Here is a 20,773-nt window from a genome sequence, read left to right as displayed (position 1 = left end):
AGCAGGTATTTAAGTGGAGGTACATATAAAGCAAACAAGATACAGTCTATGAGGCTTGCACACTCTGAAAAAAAATTAAGATTACTCACTTGTATTCCACACTTTACAAAACAATGATACTGAAGACCTATGCCAAAACTCTTTACCTCAAACTAAAGTGTATGCAAGTCATTGTTCTCAAAAACCAGTTATTAAGATTTCTACTGTTCCTGGAACTCATTTCTCAGCCTTCCAAGACCACCTCACATGAAAGTGTGCGCTGTGAAAGTGCCTAGGATGTCACAAGCAAGGGTTAGTAACTTCAGGTGTGAAGAACATGATTTCATCTTCTCCTGCTGCTTCAGAAACAAAAATCTTTCGTTTTCTAGAGTTACTTTAATAATCCATAATATTAACCAAAAGAACTATAAAGGTTTTTTTCCTGCAAAAGTACGGTGATCACTATTACTAGTGCAAAACTGTAGACAGAAATCCAACTCTGTTCAAAATTTCCTGTAGCCTTATTAACTGCAAAACAAGCTAAAAGCTTAGTTATCATTCTTCTGAATTCCTCTAGGAGTATTACAAATCAATGCCAGATTTTTATACTAGTAGCAAACCGCAGAGGACAGTGGTGTTGGCTGATAAAAATATCTTCCTCTGCCTCAAAAAAATGCTCCTTAAACCACTACATTTTTTCCAGCGCAGAAAATTCTTCTGGGTTCCAAACTGAATGTTTACACCTGAACATCTACTCCAACCTGGTAAATCAATTTTTTCTCATTATTATTGTTTCGACCGTACTTTTAACAGGCACGTGTCTCAGTTCGATGCTCCAAAAGCTTTGAACTTACTCTCTGCCGACAAGAAGCTTAATTAAAAAAATAAATAAATAAATAAATAAAAGCAAAGCGCAAGTCACGACAGGTCTAGTTTATTTAGGATAAACGACACCTGGCCTGCCGTCGCTCGGGCCGCCGCCCCGGCCCGACCCCCGCTCGCCGGGCGCGGCCGTGGCGCAGCGCGGGGAGCGCGGGCAGGGGCGGCGAGCGCTCGGCGGCAGCCCCGGCGCTGCCCGGCGCCCCCAGCGGCGGCCGCGTCCCCCCGTCCCCGCTCACCTCGGCGGCCGGGATGTTCACCACACCTGTCGACCTCCTCTTCTCCCTCAGCTTCCTCTTCTCGATCTGCCCCTTCCCCTTCCTGGCGCTGGGGCCCGAGCTCTTTCCCTTGGCGGCCAGCTTCTCCTCGCCCTCGGGGGAGCCGGGCGCGGCGGCGGGCTCGGCCCCGCGGCTGCCGGCCAGAGCCGGTGCCGGCTCCTTGGCGGGGGCGCCGCGGCCCAGGGCGGCGCTGGCGAGGCCGAGGCAGTTCAGCGCCCCGCCGGCGGGGGGCGCCGCTCGCTCGGGGGGCAGGTTGCTGCTGCTGTTCAGCTCGGCCGAGGGGCCGCCCCCGGCAGCACGGGGCTCTCCCCCGCCCGGCGCGCCCGGGGCCGGCGGCGCCTGCTTCGCCCGCATCTTCTCCCGCTTGGCTTTCCATTCCTCCAGAAAGTCCGTGGTGCTGCCCCCGGCGCTGCGGTAGCCGCCAGTCGCCATGTTCCCGGCGCGCTGGACGGCGAGAGCGCCCCACAGCACCGCTGCCGCCGCCCGCCCCGAGGCGGCTCTGCTGCCGCCCGGAGAGGAGAGGTCCCGGTGGGTCGGGCGGGAGAGACGGGGGCGGGAGAGTCGGGGGCGGGGAGAGAGGCTCGGAGAAGCACAAACACCCTGGAGAGAAACAAAGAGGGACGTGAGCCGTCCCGCCGCACTGCCCATCCCCGTCCCGCCGCCGCGCGAACTCCCCGGGAAGCCCCCGGCCCCAGGGAACGGGTCTCCATCACCGCCCGCCCTCGCTCGCTCGGCTCCCACGGCTCGGAGCGAGTCGCCCGGTCGCGGCGCGGCGCCTCTCGCTCCCCGGAGCTCCCCTCAGCCCGGCGGTGCGCGCCTCCTCCGCCCGCCCGCCCGCTGCGGCCACGACAGCCGCGCAGCGCCGTCCCTCGCCGCGGGCCATCGGGTGCCATCCCCCCGAGCCGGTGCCATCCCCCGCCGCCCGCTTGCCTGCCCGGGAGCCGCGTTCCCGCGCGGCAGGGCGGGGCGAGCCGCGGCAGGCGCTCACCTCCCGCCGGCGGGGCCGCGGCTCGGGCGCTGCTCAGCGCCGGCGGCACCAGGTGAGCGGCACCGCCTCCCGCCGTCCCGGAAGGAGCGGCGCGGCCCCGAGCCTCCCGAGCTCCCTCCCCTTTCCCCATCGCGGCGCGGACACAGCCGAAGCCAGGGCGGAAACTGCCGAGATGGCCTCGACAATGGGGTGAGGGCGGGGAGGCCCCGCCCGGCCCGGTGCGCGCCGCGACCCGACCGCGCCGGCCGCCGGCCCGCACCGTGCCCCGGCACCTGCCCCGGGCAGCGGCGGCGCGGAGCGGACACGGACCTCGGCGCTCCCGGCGAGCCGCAGCGAGAGCTGGCGGGGATGAGCGGGCCGGGACGCCGCCGGCGTCCCCCCTCCGTTTCCCCGACGGCTTTAACGGGGGACGGGCGGGGGCTGTGGGAGCCCCGCCGGGAGGGGCCGGAGAAGGCGGACTGCTGGCACACCCTCCGCGGGGCTCCGCCGAGCCCGCCCCGCACCTGCCGCCGAGCCTCGGCTGAGGGGCCCGACGTGCGGCCGCCTTTGGCCGGGCAGGTGCCGGGCTCGGCCCCGGGGCGGGGCGGTCCCGGCCCCGCCGGGCTCTGCCGGAGAGGAGCGGCGTGCGGGGCCGCGCGGTGAGCCCGCGGCTCGGCTGGCACCGGGGACACATCCCGGGACACATCCCGGGGCCGCAGCGCGGCGGGGCCGGGGCTCGGTGGGAAGCAGCCCGAGGTCAGTGGCCCGCGGCAGAATGACTTCCTCCGCCGCGCCGCTGCTGGGCAGGCTGCTGCTAGCCGGGTGGAAGTTCACTCCCGCGGGCGGAAGGTTGGGAAAGATCCCGTGTTTTCCTGACGTTACAAGAAGCCAGGATTCAAGGGGTTTCCGCCAGTCATGCTGCAGAGACTTGACAGATGTCTCGTTTATAAATAATAGCAGCCTCAGTCCCCACTGGGGGGACTGGGTTAAATGTCAGGAAAAACGAACATGCAAGGTGGTGGAAGCATGTGCTATCTGCGTGTGTAGGTGATAAGATGGGTAAACCCTCACGGAAAACTCAGGGTTTTTTTGTTTGCCCGAACTCACTATGTCCTAGTAGCACCCTGGAAACTGATCATGGTACTTTTAAAAATCACAGCTTTCAATAGCCTTGTGGCTTGCTTAATCCTGATTTATGAGTGGTATGCTGAGAGGAAGGAGTGTATCCGTGCCACCTTTCCAGCTGGCTCAGGACAAGACAAGCTTACATCAGTCAGAGGAAATCCATATAGCCTGGGCTTACCTAGCTGAGAGCACAGAATAACCTTTTCATCACTTTTTCTCCCCTTTTCCTATTCAGTCCTGAATTTGTCCACCTAGTTAATAAAATTCAGTAGTACTTCAGAATATAAACTTTGCAAGGATTTTTGGTTTCTTTTTACAGAAAAAAATGGGTGATAGGGATAAAAATATCCAGCAAAAGGAAGCTCCAAATATCTACTCTCTGTACAGTGTAAATAACAGGATTAGCCCACGTAGCCACTTGTGTCTTAAATAAGTCTCTACCTCTTTCTCTTTCACAGCAGTGGGCACAGTCACCCTGCCAACCTTCTCTGCCCTTCTGGTGATCATTCATTTACTTGGACTTTTCCCTGAACTCATATCTGATTTCTGCTCTGGTTTGGATTTAGGGGTTCTTTTGGTGCAGCGGTTGGTTTTGAAGGGGCATTTAAATGTTCCTATATGTGGAAGTTAAGGTGCAGTTTTATCACTGCAGACGAAACCTCTTATCTTTCAGGCCAAGGGAAAATCCCCAAACAAAACCAGCTTGTTCAGTCTTGGGTTGGAAAGCTGTAAATAGGCAGAAAAATATATGGTAAAAACATAGTTCTGCACTAGCGCTGTTCTTTACTACCTAGCAGTACAAAATTAGTAAAGTTGGTCCTAAGAGAAGTTTTGACTAAGCACTTTCCTGAAGAAAAAATTCTTACCTGCACTCTTATCTGTAGAGTTTTTTAATTAGACAAGAACTCAATTGTATTTTTAGAAAACATAATCTAGAAAAAGGATTTCTAGTATGAGTTCTTGTCCTTCCTATCATGCAACTTTTTCCATTTATACAATGAACAGAATTCCTTGAGAGAATCATACAACTGTGACAGTAACAGTATTTCACCCTGAAATATACACCATGAGAATCACAGGTGGCCAAATATTAGCAAGTTAGACATTAGAAAGTTAATACTCTGTTACTTTCAGCTTGTTGTGTATATTGAGAAATATAACAATGTATTTTAGTTCTTAGGACACCCTCAGTTCTCTGTTACCCGGGTCATGCCAGCTGCCCCTGGAGCCCCTCTCTCTGTGGCAATCTGTAGCAGCCAGCAATGCTCAGACCTGCCTGCCCTGTTTCACGTCCCATGTGCCCACCTTTCTTTTGTGTATGAGCTGACATCCCCAGGCTTTAGCTGCTGTTAGATTTTCTCTCTCTCTCTCTCTACTGTAAAATACATTGTGAGATTTGGTTTTTTTTGGGTGGGTTTGTTGTTTTTGTTGTTGTTGTTTGGTTTTCTTTTTCTTCCTCTGTCTATCTCTCTCTCTCTCTTTTTTTTTTTTTTTTTTTTTTTTTTTTTTTTTTTTTTTTTTTTTGTGCCAAAAAAGGCTTTGTTTGCCTTATAGTCTGTTATAAATTAACAGAAGTTATGTTGTGGTGAGTGAGGTTGGGCTTAAGTGCCCAATACAAAAATGCTGACTGTCAGATGTTTGCATCTCAATAAGGTTGTCTGTGCTGGAGAGCTTTCAGGGATAAAGTCCCAAATAGTTTAGGTATCACGCTGCATGTTTTCCTCTGCCACAAGGGAGAACAGCTTAATAGCTTGCAAACATTTTTAGAACAACACTTTTCTCTTTTCTTACAAACAAAAAAAGTCTTCAGGGTATTCTTAAGTCCTAGAAATACAATTCATTTTATTAGCTATGCTTTAAATTGGTGTAATGATAAGGGTCCTAAAGCCTTAAGATATTGGTTTTTATGTATTCTGGAATGAGATTCTTCCCCAGAGGAAGAATTACCACCAGGATTGGGTAGGATGATCTTGGTGTCTTTGGCCATGGAAAAAAAAAGCTTCATTTTTTAATTTAGAGTAAAACCCGTAATTCATTCTTAAAATCTCAAGGAAATGAAGTACCTTTGGGGGTTGGGCACTTCAAAGCTGCCTCCTTTGTAAATGGCTGCAAGCTGCTTGAGATGTTCATAACTTCTTCTAGAGATTCAACCAAATTATCCAACCTTATTAATGTTCTGAATTCAAGTTTATCTGAGCCATAATCTTTTCTGAAGTTGCAATTTTCAAGGACTGGATAATAAAATAGAGAACATAATAACATATTGATGGCTGAGGAAATTAAGGACAACATCCAAATTCCTGCCCAATGTCTGGTTACTTATTGCCATCACGCTCTGAGCTTAGCAAACATTTGTTATATACACTCATGCCTGAATGTTCTACACTGAAACATTCCCTCCATCTCACCCTCTTTGGCATCTCTTCCCAGTCTCTGTTGAGTCTACTGTATTCATGCTCTTCTGCTCCAGACTTAACTCTGCCTCTGCCTATTATCTGAATTTCCATGAAACACTTCCACTTAGTGCACCTGTCTACTGCTTCTCATATTGGATCCCCTTTGGAGTTCATTCACTCAGTTCATTTTTCGTCTTTCTTCTCCCAGTCCAAACTTTTTCAGTCACATACTTGTTCTACCTGCTTTATCATTTATCATGCTTTACTAAGTTGGGTGTATTTAGCTTGCTCTGGTGGTGTCCAACTAAATTTTCTCTCTCTGCTACTTTAAATTTTACCTGCTGCATAACCCTCATCCACATCACTGTACCCTAACTAGCCCATCTATCTCCTTATTCCTGTCCAGAAATGCTGTCACTTAAAATTACTGTGACTCAGTGAAATCTTACAGCCATCCTTTTGTAGGAACATCTGTTCTTTTTATCCATAAAATATCAAAAACCTCTCTTTAAACCTTTCATGTTAAATCTCTGGCTGTAACTTCTGTCTAATCTTCCTGTAAATTCCCTACCTATGCTCCATGACATTTCTAATGTCAAATCTCCCCGAAAGTAAAATGGTCCTCAAATATATACTCCTCTTTTTTTAACCTTTTATTGCTAATGGTCTTGGGTGTTTTTTGTCTAAATGCATGTGAAGTGCTATCCCTTTCAGTTTAATACCACTTTCACAGTGTTCTGAGAGGCTTAGCCTATCATCAAGGATTTTTTATTTCCTCAACTTTTCTTGCAGAAATTGATTAAATTATTCTCTTTTTCCCCGCTTACTACAGATTGGGACCATAGTGCTAACCTTTTGGCAAGGTTTTTCTCAGTAAAGTTCTAACAACTCATCATGTTCTAGTTGCTGTAGTAGTGGTTTAACAAGATTGCTTTCTTATGGTTTTTGTCTTCAAACTTATACAAATCTGACAATCCTGCTTTTAATGAAATGCCAATTTTATAATATTTTCTGTGCTACTGGATTGAATGCTTAAATCCTTTTTTTCCAAGTACTAGGGTCTGATTTGAGAGCTTTGTAAAATAGCTAGATTTATCAGGAGGCATTAGCACTCAAGATCAGTCCTAGAGTGCATCCTCTAGTCTTGTTTTTTGTATGTTTTACCATTCTTGAGCTCTGCTAACGTCTGACAAAAAAACTATGTAGTTTCTTTGAACTAGTTTATTCTGACAGACAAACTAGTATTGTTTCTTGCAACAAAGTTTATTAATCTGTCTGGTGGAAGAATGCAGTGTCAAAAGGCAAAAAACAAACTGACAGAAGTTTGCTTGATTTTTTTTAAAGTATTTTATCTTACAGTATCAAAAGTTAAAGCAGAGATTGCCATCTGTCTCCAGCTGGCAGTTGTTGGATAAGAATGACAGTAGGGATGGATTCAGTATCTGTGCAGACGACTTCAAAAGTGTGATGAGAGTGTTTTCTGCCACAGTTCCCAGTCTGACTCTGTCAGAAGGTCTGTTGCTGCTCATGTCCTGCACTGTGAGGGTATAAAGCAATCACCTGTCTTGTCTTACCTCCTTGCTATTTGTGGTGTTTTGACAGTTTATTGAGCAGCTGTGATATCTCTTTTTTTCATCCAAACAGATACTCTGGAGGGCCAGATTTAAACAGTAGGCCAGGTGAGTATGCCCTAGAGCAACTTGTTGAGAAATAGGGAAAAATAGACCCATCAAAATGTTGAACAGTGAGGTATAAGGAGGTAAAGCTGATGCTGATGAGGCTCACAGTGCTTAGGAAAGAAGGGAGGAAAAGGTGGATGCTTTAAGGCAGCTGTAAGTATGCTTGGAGACCAGTATGCAAAAGGCATAGAAGCAATTCCCCTGATGGCAGATCAGTAGAGCCAGGATAAAATCACCATATGAAAGGAGCACCTTAAGAAAGTTTTTCCCTACTATGAGGAAACCTAGGGAGCATCTTGCAGCAGAGCTCATCACTATGGGGGATCCATCGTAATTAAAGCACTGGAAAGGAACTCAACAAATTGAGAAAGTGAAAAATAACAAATTGCCAATGTGAATGGCAGTGGTTGAGTTGCAGATGGTATTCGGTGTAGATGGACATAAAGTGACTTGTGTTGGCACAAATTTTCTAAGATATGATACCACCTGGAGATTGTTGAGCAGCACAGAATCTGTTGAACTAAAATGCTCCTTCAGAATGCCTGTGGTTCCTTGCCATAAGAATACTGGGGAGCATAACACAGAGGCATTGGATTTGGCATTTGCTGGTTTATTAGTCCAGTTCCAGACTTGCCCTTTTGGGAACAAATAGAGATGATCTGCTCTCTTTGTATTCCTTCACAAGAGAGAGCTCTCTAGCCTTACAAGGTGTAAACCAGCCTTGGGTGTTTTCTAGGGCCTGTCTTTGTGCCATGTTGTCCTTTAGAGTCCTGAATTTTTAGGAATACCCTAAATGGGCAGCTGGCCTGCCACCATCTTCCTTAGTGGAGGGGCTGCCAGGTTACCCCACTGTTGTGCCATCTAAGATACTGTCTAGCACCTTGGTCATAAAGAGCTGACTGTACCTCTCCATGTGATAGAAATAATATCAACCTGTTGGTACTTATAAGATAACCTTAAGTTTCCTGAATAATACCACCTTTGTTCCTTTTTATGTTTCCAGCACCTATTTATTCTTTTTAAAGACAGCACTCTCTGAACCATGCGCCTACTTTAGTTTTAGATAGTTCTGTGAGAAACAGGGAGTTGGATGCAGTGATCCTATGGGTCACTTCCAACTCAAGATACTGCTGTGACCTCTATGCAACTAGCTCGAAAGTTTAAACGTTGTTAAACAGACCTTTGGTCTACAACAAAGACAATTCCGTTCCTGTCTTTCCAGTGGTTCCTGGCTCACTGTCAGTCTGTGTCTTGTTGGTACTGGTTACAATTCATAATCCTTCAGGGCTGTTGTATTGTGGTTTTGGGTTTTTCAGTTTTTTAATTAAGAGCACTCTAATTCATAAGAATTATTTTGATTTTTTAACAAACCAATTAAAAGTCAGTAAAAATTAATTAGCCCTCTTGATTGTCACTGTGTAATTCTTGGTTAAACTGTCCTTTTGAGCAAACCTTGTTCAGGTGCTGAGTTGCAGGCAGTAGAGAAGTCCAGTGAGCACAAAACTATGCCCCAAAAGAATCACAGTTAAGGCTGAGGGATCTCCTCAGAGAGCTGACTAAGAAGCTTGGCCTTTGCTGAAATGCAGTAGATGATGCATGCAGAATTTAGTGTGATGGCTTTTTACAATGCTTTGTTTGAGCTATCCCTTCATTTGGAGATTATTTTTCTCCTGCAGCACAGTATTTCTAGGGCCTACTGTGTTTCATATGACACCATAATGAAGTTGCCTTGGAAAAGGAATCAGGCAGATATTTCAGGAATTTAGTACTGGTTATTAGTAGCAATCATCTGGAAGTGTCCAAAGCAAACACAAACAACAATCAATCAATGGCAGTGACGTGTCAGTGAGTGTAAGCAGAGGAGGGGGAAGCACTTGTAAGAGTTTAGAGTGAGTGTGTATGAAGCCAAACAGACTACAAAGGAAACAAATAGTTTAAAGAACATAAATAAAATATGCATGCTATTGTTAAAATTTTGTTGATATTTTATATTAAAAATTTTATTTCAATGTTACATGGCCATGATATAAACATTTAGTATAAAAGTTTGAGACTGAAAATTGGAACAAAATCTATGTGCCATTGTAATGCTTTTACAGAAACAAATGTGGATATGCTTAAAAGCAAATGTGATTTGCATCTAATACAGGATTTGCTGTTTCAAGATGGCAAGCCTTAAATACATATTAAAAAGAAGTTTTAAGTTCAAAAGTTACTTGAGAGAAGACAAGCTGCATACTTCAGCAAACCCACAGCCAATGCTCTATTTATTTATTCCCTAGCATTAGGACCCAACAAGCATCCTCTTATGGGTTTGCTTTATTGTAAGATACTCAAAATGAGATGAAGGAAAACTAGAAAATAGTGAATTATGCCTGCAAACACCTTGATGGGTTGAAAATAAGAAAGAAGTGTAAGACCTTTCATTCTGGAAATGGTTTTGAGGTATGGAGCCTTTGAAAAATAGTGCTGATTCCTGAGGAGGGGAATAACTGGATTAAATGGGAACAGGTGACTTTTAGAAGTGGACTTAGTTTATGGTAAAACCACCCCCTTGCATTACAGATAACCAAGAGTAGGTGGGAACTCATTGGCTGGGTAGAGACATTCCTGCTGGGCAAAGATTAGGTCATCAGTGAAAGAAAAAAAAAAAAAAAAGAGAGATCCAGTGGCCAGGAAAAGATTAATGGGCTCTTTGAAACCATTAGGGATCTAAGAAGCTCAGGATAAAGCAGAGGGAGGAAAGGGGAGTGGAAGGTGAGGAACAGAGGCTGAGGGATAGCACCGCGGTGTTGAGGCTGCTGCACTTGTGGAGAGAGGAATTGTGGACAGCAGAGATTCAACTGAAGACAGAACTGTGGAGCAATGAGATCTGGAAGTTATGAGGTCTGCAGGGGGATTGAAACAGGAGAGAGAAGTAACAAATGAGTGCAAGAAGCAATCATAAGGATGGCAGGTGGTCTGATGGGCCTCAAATAGGCAGCAAGTACAAGAAGGACTGAATGAGAGCGCTGGGATTTGAATGTCCAAAGGGGAGTTTCGGTGGTGGGGTGGCACTCAGCAGGAGCTGAGAAAACCGACAGCTGAAGCTGAGGTGAGGAGATGGAGGAGAGGCTGCTCTTTCCAGCAGCTGTGGCATGTCGGTAAGCTTGTAGCGACTTGCTGGTGAAATATGAAGGAGTTCTTGCACTCAGTGCCTCATGTAGCAATCCTGAGTGCCACTCCCCATACAAAGGGAAATTCAGACAGTGCTCAACGTCCCGGGGGAAGTGACTTCTGGGGTGTTTCATGGCTTTCTCCAGGGATAACAGGGAATGTAATTATACTTCAAAGCCCTCTCTTGCACAGAAAATAATTATATATTGTGGCTTGGAATTAGGGCAGAATCCCATCCATGCAGAACGGAGGAGAAAAGACTGAAGAGATCAGAAAGATGCGACTACACCCACCCTGTAATGCACCAGAGAAGAGACTGAAGGGAGAACTACAAGGAGCTCACAGCATACAGAGCGCTCTGGTCACACAGCGAAGCAACACGCAGATGATACTGAAAGGGGGCTGAGCAAGAAGGAGTTAACCGTGTTTCGGCATTTCAGCCAAGTGCAGTGCTGCTATGAACCGCAGATTTGACTTTTGATATGGAGGATTACTTTTTTGCTGTCGCTCTTCTCTGTAGCAGAGCTGTGCTGTGGTGCCCGGTGCCTATTCCTAGTCTGTCTCTCCACTCAGTATGGGAGTGCTCACTGTGCAGCGGGTGTCTGCCCGCACACACCTCCATGCCGACCCTCCCCCAGCCCTCCTGGGGTTACAGTTTCTGCCTCCTGATGGATGGATTTCAGCTCACCAGCAGAGCCAAGCGTACTCTGCCATTCCCAGGGTGTCAAGCTCCTTTCGCAGGCTTTCAGTATAAGATATTTGAAAGCAGTCCTTGCCGCCGTCAGACTAACCCAGTGCGTCCCTTGTGTCGATGAATTTGAGATTGCTGTTCTCTGCCACGCTTCATCGGTCACACTAGCCCTGGCTCAGTTTACATCAGAGGCAGAGTTTCCTCCAGGCCCTGTCGTTTGGGCCATTCCTACGCACGGGTGTAAGGGCAAAGGGGACAGGTGAGGAAGCCGTGCCGCACTCCCGGAGCATCGGGAGCGGGCTCCGGCGCCGTGGCTCGCTGCCTGGCCAGAGCTGGACGGCCGCTGTGCCGCGGGGAGGCTGCGGGAGCCCGGAAGGAGCCCCAGGAGCCCAGAGGGAGCCGCGCAGGAGCCCCGCAGCAGCCCGGGAGAAGCGAAGCCGTCTGGTGCCACCTCCCGGCTACGCCGCCCGCCAGCGGCCCTTCCGCGCTCGGAGCTCCTCCGCCCGACGGACTGAGCTCGGTGTCATTATTTCTAGGCAGAAACTGCTAGAGTAATGCTAGCGCTTCTGCAGTATCGCTTCTGCTCCTTCCCCCTTACACTTCTGAGCTGTGCCTTTTTTATGCGCGGGACTAAAGAAGCGTCATAAAAGCCTGTAGTGAAAGCTCTCTCGTTTTCATAAAGCACAAAGAATGGTGGAGGCTGCATTACTGGGCAATTGCTTAACATAATGCATCGCTAATAGCCAGGGGTTAAGTAGGTGGAAAGAACTTAGTCTAACTTGCTGCTTTTCATTCAGCTGAAAATAGAGGTGAGCTGCTAATAGCTGAAGAATCACCTACCCTATTTGCAGTTGATGTAAATGTGGATTTTTATTTTTAAACCAACTCTTTCATTAAATCTTCTTTCTGGGCAGTGACTAGACTGTGTGGCAAGATGTGTATATTGTGTAATTCTGTGTAGGTGTGTATTTTATATCAGCTGGTGTAAAAATTAATGCTCTTTTCTTTGGCAGACTTGGGGTACAGGCCCAAGTAACCACATGCAGAGAGCAGTAGCTTCATTTTAGCTGCAGTGTAGCAATTCTCCCAGATCAGGTCTGTCTTTTCATCACTAAAACGTGTATATAAGCAGCCACAAACAAGGGCAACAGGACTGTTTTCTGTCTGGGGAGAGATAAAGGTCGGGGGAGGTGCAGCAGCCAGCAGCCCTGCTGGGGTCCCACCCGAAGCAACGCAGCAGGTGCTGGTTTGCTCAAAGAGCAATTCAGCCGAGTTTCTGCTCCAAGGATTCTGTAGAGCAATGGGGGGAGCAAAGGAAGATGGTACCAAATAAATAGTTTTTTTCCCACCATCCACCATACTTGATTGCATTTTTTTTCTTTCTTCTCCAGCAAATAAAGGGAAAAGACCACACCAGAAGATGAATTGCACTGTCTTGGCTAACTATTCCTGCAAAGCTTGAATAGGTTTGCAAAACAGACGTGTAGAACCCAAGTAAGAAGGGCGAAATAATTAGAGTTGGAATGTGGGGCTTTTGTCCCTGCTGTAATTGTCCCTGGGCCAGATGAGAAACATTAGACATCCAACAGGTGATGTTTTCAGATGAAAGAACTGAACAGTTCCTCCTTTCTCTAAAGGCTACATACTTTTCCTATCTAATCAGTGATACAAAATGGGGAGGTGCTGACACAAGCAGGAATAGCCGATTACCTCATCAGTATGGCAGCAGCTCTCCCTTTAATGTGAGCAATTAATTGTGAGTTTGGGAGGTTTTGTTTTGCTTTTTAATTCTGTCTTTGGTGCAGGAACCTGCAGTCATCTTTAGGACTATTCTAGTCTTATTTTACATCTATACTGAGGCTGAGCACAGTATTATTTGCTACTATTCTCTGACCAGCTCCACTGCTCCTCCTGCAATCAAAACAAATGTAAAGCAAGTAACTCCAGTTGCCAGCATTTTTTCACTCATGTGGCTTTGATTTAAGAAGTTGAGGAAGCTGAATCACCACAGCTAAATGTAACAGTGTGTACATAACCATGAATAGCAAGAGCTTTTTCTGAAAAACTTAAGAGCATTTTTTCTTCTGTTCCCTAGCAGACAGACTGGCAATCCCTATGTGGGGAAAAAAACTCCTGTAATTTCACAGAGGTGACCAGCAGAGCTGCAACAAACTGTTCAACAGAACCTTTAAAGCAAGTGGAAAAGCAACCCTCCACAATGCAGTGACAATTGTCTCCTCTCTCTTTCAAAGTACTCTCCCCCAAAAACTGTGTAATGGCTGTGGAGTTCTGTTTTGTTGAGTTTTTAGAATGTATAAAATATAGTGAATTTGTGACATGCTTTGTTGTGCTTCTGGATTGTAACTGACAATTAAATTTCATATACAAAACATTATTAATCCCTCAGCTGCACAATTAAAACTCAATCATTATTAACTGGCCACAACTGTACCATGTCAAGTTAGAAAAACTGAAGCTACTACTAAGAGGTGAAATATTACTTTAAGTATAACTAAAAATGAGGCTGGTTACACTTTCCATACTGCACAGGCTTAAGGCCTCAGCTGCCAAGAGCCTTTGCCCACTCTTCTTTCTAGGGAGGCCCAGCCTGGAGCTTCCCAGGACCCATAGCTGCACCACATTTCAGCGTGGCAGACTTGGCCGCCTCCATTTATACCTGTGTCACAAGACCACAAGCAACAGGGAAGAGACAAAAGGATCCATGCTCCTTTCTTGAGGAGCTGACATAAGTAATACCTCAAAATGGTCATAAAAGTTGGTAAAGTGCCAGTTGCAGGAAGTCAAGACACTTCCAGGATCACCAGATCAAGTACAAGTTAATATAATGATTATTTCATACTCAATTTAGAAATAAATTAATACCTCCTTTGAACAGTGTTATGAGCCAGCAGCAAGCCATAACTCATACTGTTGGCTGCACTGGACATTTCTCTGTTCAGGAGTTTGGATGAGACAGGACCTTAAACTCTTTGACTTGGGGCCAATTTTGTTCTGATGCCATCATGCAAACCATTTTCTGACATGGTCTTGCCTTTCCTAGTCTGATATCACGGTGTACACTCCTTCCCCTGCTCTTTTTTTGATGTAGATTTCCTGTCTACCATCATATTTTGGCATTATGCCATCACTCGACTATAAACCTCATGGTTATGACAGCTAGCAGGGATAGGAGCCTTCTCAGATGAAGTCCATTTGTGCCTGACAGAGGTGAAATCATTAAAATTGCACATCTCAAAATGCAGGTATCTTCACAAACCCAAAAGCATACCTTTTTCCTTGTCTAAAACGTATGTAAGTAACTACTCTTCCTAAACCAGAAATGATAGGGCCCTTGTATGGCAACCAATTTGTTGTTATGGCAGCAGATGAACATTGGCCAGGAATACTGGACAGGTAAGATTAATACCAGTTTAATGTTCATGAGAGCACAACCCAAGTTTAGCGAGGACAGTATTTCTAAATGAGTGAATTCTTGAGATTCACATTTTGTACTTGGTGCTGAGTAAACAAACGCACTGACCTGCACACTATGAATCGTAACTGCGCTTTTAGGGATCTGGCAAGGAAACAGCAGTAAATCAGTATGTGGTAGGAATTAGGAAGGCTCAGAGGAAATTGTTTAAAAGGGAGACAAGGCGGTCAAAAAATGAAATTCCAGCTCCTGAGTTTTTTCTTCTAGGTAACTGCTATTGTTTGGAGCATAAAGGTCAGGCAGTCCTTATGCAGCCATGCTTCCTGCACTCTCTTCCCATCTGAGTGTCCAGTGCTCATTCCTCCTCCCCAGTTGATGGCTCCCTCCATGGCTGGAGCTGGTTTTGGGCAGGCCCTTTGTCTCTTCACTCTCCACACCAGCTACTTCCATGCCTCTGTATTTGATGTTAATTCTGGACACAGAGATCCCTTTCCACACTGTGACAAGTCCCCAGGAAATCTAAGTTGCTGGTTTGACTTACCATTTAAGGCATTAGTCATTTAAGGAAGCCTGTCAGTCACCAGCCTGCTATAATATACTTCTTACATGCAAAGAGTCTCCTAAATAATAAAAGTCTTCCACAACCCATTTTTCTCTCTGTTGTAGCTGGATTTTCTGGGATGTAATGGATCTTCAACACAATCAGGAACAATAAGACAATGACACAAGTTTAGCAATTGCTTTGTGAGATTAGGTTAATATCACATAAAAAATGGTTCTCAGATACTGCACACAGACAGGTTTATGTAAAATATATAAACATTTGTCCAACTTGTTACAGATTGCATAAATATGGCATTTTTACTGTTGCATTTACAGATGTGCATGTACAATGATGTGCAAATAATCACAATCTGATTACAATCTTTGAAAGGTATTTGAACCTTGCATCCGAGTAACGCAATGAATGAAAAATGCCCACCAAAGAATTTAAATAGCAAACTTATAACATGGTTTAAATTTCCAACAAATTTCAACGTCTTATCAGTAAAACTTTCACACATTTAAAATATTTTGTATTCATTTTATTTGTATATGTCAAAATACATTTTTTTTTTCCAAAATAGTGGGTTTTGCAACTAGTTTCATGCAGATACAAGGTCTGCTCAGTACTACCAATAAAATCAATATAGCACAGTAGCCATTCATTTTTTAGATATAAAGAATAAATAACCTAAATATAAAACACTAAAATATTAGAAACACGTATTTAATCATTCACAGGCACCCAAACTTTACCAAATATAATCCAGAATATGCCTAACTGTCTTGTAACAGAACTCAATATGTTGCAGCCATTCAATTCTTTATTTTATGTTAGCCTAAGACAATGGAAGTCCCTATGGTTCAGACCCACCTCTCATACAGATCAATTACAATAAGATATCTCAAACTATCCGTGTACCTTTAAAATCAAAAATCCTGAGCTTGGTAGTAAGAGCATAACCTTACATCTTCAAAAAACCAATCAACAGAGAGAGGACATCATGTCTTCCTTTCCTTTCCATCATGTCTTCCTTTTCCTTTCCATATCCCACCCCTGTAAAGCTAACCCTCCCTCCCCCCCAAGTAGGCAGTAGAACATGACCTTTTTAATTGAAGGGGTACAAATTCACATTTAATATAGTATACAATATAATCAATAATACAATAGCTACTACAAGCTTTACAATGTACAATTTGTTTTAATGGCTGATCTGTTCAGTGGTTTTAGGCAATAAACTATGTGCCAATAGGATGTCACATTTTGAATGGTTTAGTGAAAATATAAAAGCTGTTCCTAACAAAAACTATCTTTACTTAAGTACTTTTTTGTTTTTAAAGGCCACTGAAATGTATAAAATGGTCTGACACGGTGTTATCAAATTGGATGCCTTCTCACATGGCAACAACAGTGCATATAAACATTATTGTGAGTGTAATGGGTTATGCTTTTCAAATGATTTTTAGTACATTACTTTGGCTAGCACAACAGTTTTGGACAGCACTCAGATAAATACAGGTATGTGAAATGTAGTGAAGCAGTTATATTTATGCATTTTTTTATTATGGTGAACACTATCAAATGGAAAAAAAGGGACAAAAAGATAATAAAGTTTTTATATAGTTTAGACCTTTTGCAAAGATAGGGCTCCATACAATGTACAATGTCTAAATTCTTTATACCATAAAAATTAACGAACTTTGTTAAACACACTATTCTGGATAGCCTAATTTGCATTAACAGACATTTGCAATAGGGAAATATATTCAAGCATGCCACGTGGTGGTCTGAAAAATCAAACCAGTACACATTTATATATACAGCATCACTCAGTACCTGCTCAAATGAATGTGACAATTACAGGATCTAATGTCTTTCACTACAAACTTCTTTTTTTTTCTTTTTTCTTTTTTAAAGTGACCAATAAAGGCAGAAAACAGGATTCTTAAAATATTTCTAGTTTCAACTGACTTTTAAAGCATTTCATATAGGAAATAAATGCATATTGCACAAACAGTGAAAGCAAATGTTCCACCAAACATCTCTGTTCCAGGTGGTTGGACAATACAACTCTAGTTAGCTACACAAATTATGTAATTTAAAAGGGTGTGTGGTCTCTGCAAATGGTAAAGCTGTGAAAACACTGTACAAGAAAATCTGGTACATGAAAAATTAGAAGGGAAAAAAAAATCCAAACTTAAATCTTAAAGGAAAACTGAGTATAGGAAAAAAATGGGAATTGTGGCACAACAAAAAACATTATTGAGTAACTGTCGTCTGTGAGAGCTGAAAGCTTTTGTTGATGTAGAAGTGTTTATGTACAACTAAGGCTTACTGGTTAAATATCTGAGGCGTATCTGGCCTTGAATACTTTCCTTATTATGCTGTGGCTGTAAACAAGATTTTTCAGTCATTTTATCTTCTCAGCAGCTGCATTTTAACAGAAACAATGATCTTGATACAAAAAAACACACAGGTAAGAGGGTGTTTGGCAGGATATCTGAAAATGACAGTCTCCGAAGGATCTTCCCACATTTCCAGTGACTGCCATACCATGGTCCACTGGAGTTACTAGTGATGTGCAATACCGTTACTTGCTGCTGTAGTAAACCCTTTATTTGGAAAGTTTGCTTATAACTCTGATCAAGGCCCCATTTTCATCTTTTAGCCTCTGGTTGTCTGCCTTCAGGTCTGGTAGCATCTATGAAAAATGAAACATGGTGGTTATTTGCTGTTACACCCCAAGTAAAAGCAGCAAGACTAGACAAGGACTGTGAGTAAAAATCTTTATTCAGCTTAAGTATCTGGGCAGTTCTCACACTTCACATCAGCAGTTCATAAAAATCTCCCCTTTTAGTGTGATACATTTAAGGGTTAGAGATTAGAAGTTTTCATTTGCTTGGACTGGATGCACTAAAACTCAGTGGTGCAGATGACCAGCCTCTGACAAAAGCATTTATGGAAGCATGAGGAAAGTAATGAAATACTTCAAATTCCAGGGGGGTGGAAGGGGGGGGCAGGGGTAAATTAACCAACAATTTAAAGAGGCTTGTCTATACTGCACTTGCAGAGTTTCAAAAAAACATGCTGTGGCTAAGCATCTCTACCACTGTGCTCTAGGATGATTTCATCCTGATCAGATACAGGGTGATTCAGCTTGTTAGCTAATAGCATTAATCGTCCAACCACTTCCAAAGTCATGTTGAAGCACACACCCTGTAACTTGAAATCATGTCCCTGAACAGCACAGTGCACGCAAGATCAGATCACTGAAAGGGATCACAGCAACACCAGGCTACACACTCAGGCAGACAGGTTAGGGAATGGCAAGTTATGGCTGCCAAAGGAGATGGGTGACACACAAGCACAAAGGCTGCAAGGCAGAAGCCAAATGAGGTGAGAGTTGGACAGGATCAAATAGGAAAGGAGGACAAGTCAGGGCACAGAGCTTGGTACTGGGAGAATTCAGCTTGCCAGAGAAACCAGAAAGTATCTCAGCAGTTCTCTGTATCTACATTCACACACTGATAACAAATCACCTATCACACTCAGAGCTAAATTACACCTATGGATTCTAGCAGGGGTTTTACACAGGAGGTAACAGCCTATTCCTGCACAGCGGTTACTCAGTAACCTCAAGAGCACGGGTATGCAGAAAGTCTAAATTCAGCTACGAACCTATGTATACCTGTTACCCTATTCACCATTATTTTCTTGGCACTAGTTTATTTTCATTTATTCAAGCAAAATTTTACTTTCAATCCTATTATATTCAGAATATTATAATGGAATAGAAAGAACGGAGAAGTTTAAAAATGCAGGGTTAATTAACTTCACACTAGAGGCTTCATTTCTATACCTCTTGTCCACACTCACTTCACTGAACTGCAGACCCTTTCACAGTGAAACACAGTGGTGAACTGAAAATTACTAAGGTTGTAGATCTCTAGTTTATTTCCCTGCAAATACCAACGTATATGAAAGGAAGTTGACAGAAGATCATAAGAAGAAAAAAGGTGGTCTCTACAATTAGAGTAGGCAAAAACCATTCTGCTATCCTTGGTTCCAACTCTGTTTTGTGGTGGAGCCTAGGGAAAGCCACCTAAGTTAAGCTCTTCAGAGTCACAGGGAAGCTTCCATTATATTCAAGTGAAAGCTGTGCTCTGAACAAAAGGAGCTGTAAAATGCTGATTACTTTAAAAAACCACTTCAATATGTTCGAAATTGGACAACATGAGCGATCTTTTTGCAATTTTCAAGCATTATTGTTTAAATCTAAGCTGTAAAAAATAATTACAGTTGCCCAAGATAGAGGTCATATCCAGATAATATACATGTGTCTGCAAGCAATGGAACGGCCATTTGTTCAGGCAGACAAACCAAAACCTTTTGTTTCTCCTTTCCATTCTGCTACAGATTTCATACCAAAGGTAGTGGGTGAAACCACAACAGCCCTCATCTAGCTATGCACAGGGAATCAAGGGAATCTGCTTTTGTACTGGTCAAATAGGTACCTTTAGAAGTAGTGTTGTGTGTGCGTTCCAATGAAACCTCAAAGTAAATCCAGGAATGTCACAGTCTTCTTTCAGCTTACTGAGTAAGGAGGGAGCTGCAGCCCATAATGGTTAATTACATAGAGAAAGATCCACAGAGAGGTAGATTTTCTGGTGGACTACTTTAAAAAAATCCACTGTTCAAAATTAGAACTTTAACATAATCCAGTACCATTACATATCTGCAAATCTGTGTAGGCAGATTTTAATCCTGATTCAATTAATAGGTAGAATAAGTCTTAAGGAAATATCTTCTCTTTTGTTGTGAGTCTGCAAGAGAATAGGGGAAGACTGGTAGGAGACAAAAGAGTTGTGTGACAAGATAAAATGACATCAAGTTGCACTAGGAGAGGTTTGTATTGCATAGTAGGAAAAATTTCTTCACCAAGATGGTTATCAAGCAAAGACTGCTCAGGGAAGTGGTAGAGTCACTATCCTTAAAAGTGTTTAAAAGATGTGTAGATGCGGCATGCAGGGACATGGTATAAGGGTGGTTGTGCTGGACTACTGGTTTGACTTGATGATCTTGGAGGTCTTTTCCAATCTAAATAATTCTACAATTCTGTGAATAGCAGGAGATTCATCAGGAAAGATAAGCACAAGTAACTTAAAATACTTACACTTCTCATCTATACTAATCCCCACATACTTTAAATAATTCTCTTGGAGCAGTGTATTTCTATGGGTATTCAAACTTCTTGTGAGGTGACCAAATACACCTTTAATGCCAAGAGGAAGGAAAAAACACCTTTGCAATACATTGAGTAAAATTACAGTAACATACTGCACTTTGAATTCCAATTTGTTTCTCACTAAAATAGTGAAGTATCTTCCTGTGATGAGATTCTAGCTTAAGATAAAAATGCACTGTTTTGTCTATCTGTATCATGACTAGGCTAGTAACTTTGCAGTGTTATCATTTAGCAAATAATGATTCAATAATCATCTGACATATGTGGAGCCATCTCAGACCTGTACAGTAATAATCATGTCTGTGTTTGCTGGAAGATTTACCAGTTTGTACACACAAAATAACTTGATTAATAAAGATTACAAAAAGCTCATGAACTGCTGAAGTTACTCAGGCACACTG

General features: G+C 43.8%; 2 protein-coding genes across 2 annotated transcripts in view; both read right to left on the bottom strand.

Annotated features, from left to right (window-relative positions):
* The window catches only part of PAWR (pro-apoptotic WT1 regulator), a 66,118-nt gene extending 64,455 nt beyond the window's left edge, over positions 1-1,663 (bottom strand). Inside the window, exon 1 of the mRNA XM_056482201.1 lies at positions 1,098-1,663. Within this exon, the coding sequence (XP_056338176.1) occupies positions 1,098-1,568 (471 nt within the window). The 5' untranslated portion in view covers positions 1,569-1,663. The remainder of the gene's footprint in view (positions 1-1,097) is intronic.
* Positions 1,664-15,380: 13,717 nt separating this feature from the next.
* Positions 15,381-20,773, bottom strand: part of PPP1R12A (protein phosphatase 1 regulatory subunit 12A) — a 112,403-nt gene continuing 107,010 nt past the window's right edge. Inside the window, exon 25 of the mRNA XM_056482197.1 lies at positions 15,381-17,828. Within this exon, the coding sequence (XP_056338172.1) occupies positions 17,742-17,828 (87 nt within the window). The 3' untranslated portion in view covers positions 15,381-17,741. The remainder of the gene's footprint in view (positions 17,829-20,773) is intronic.

Source organism: Oenanthe melanoleuca, chromosome 1A, assembly GCF_029582105.1.
Source record: "Oenanthe melanoleuca isolate GR-GAL-2019-014 chromosome 1A, OMel1.0, whole genome shotgun sequence".
NCBI classification, from domain to species: Eukaryota; Metazoa; Chordata; class Aves; order Passeriformes; family Muscicapidae; genus Oenanthe; species Oenanthe melanoleuca.
The sequence above is the reverse complement of the archived record's forward strand: the minus strand, read 5'-3'. Positions and strand labels throughout refer to the sequence as shown.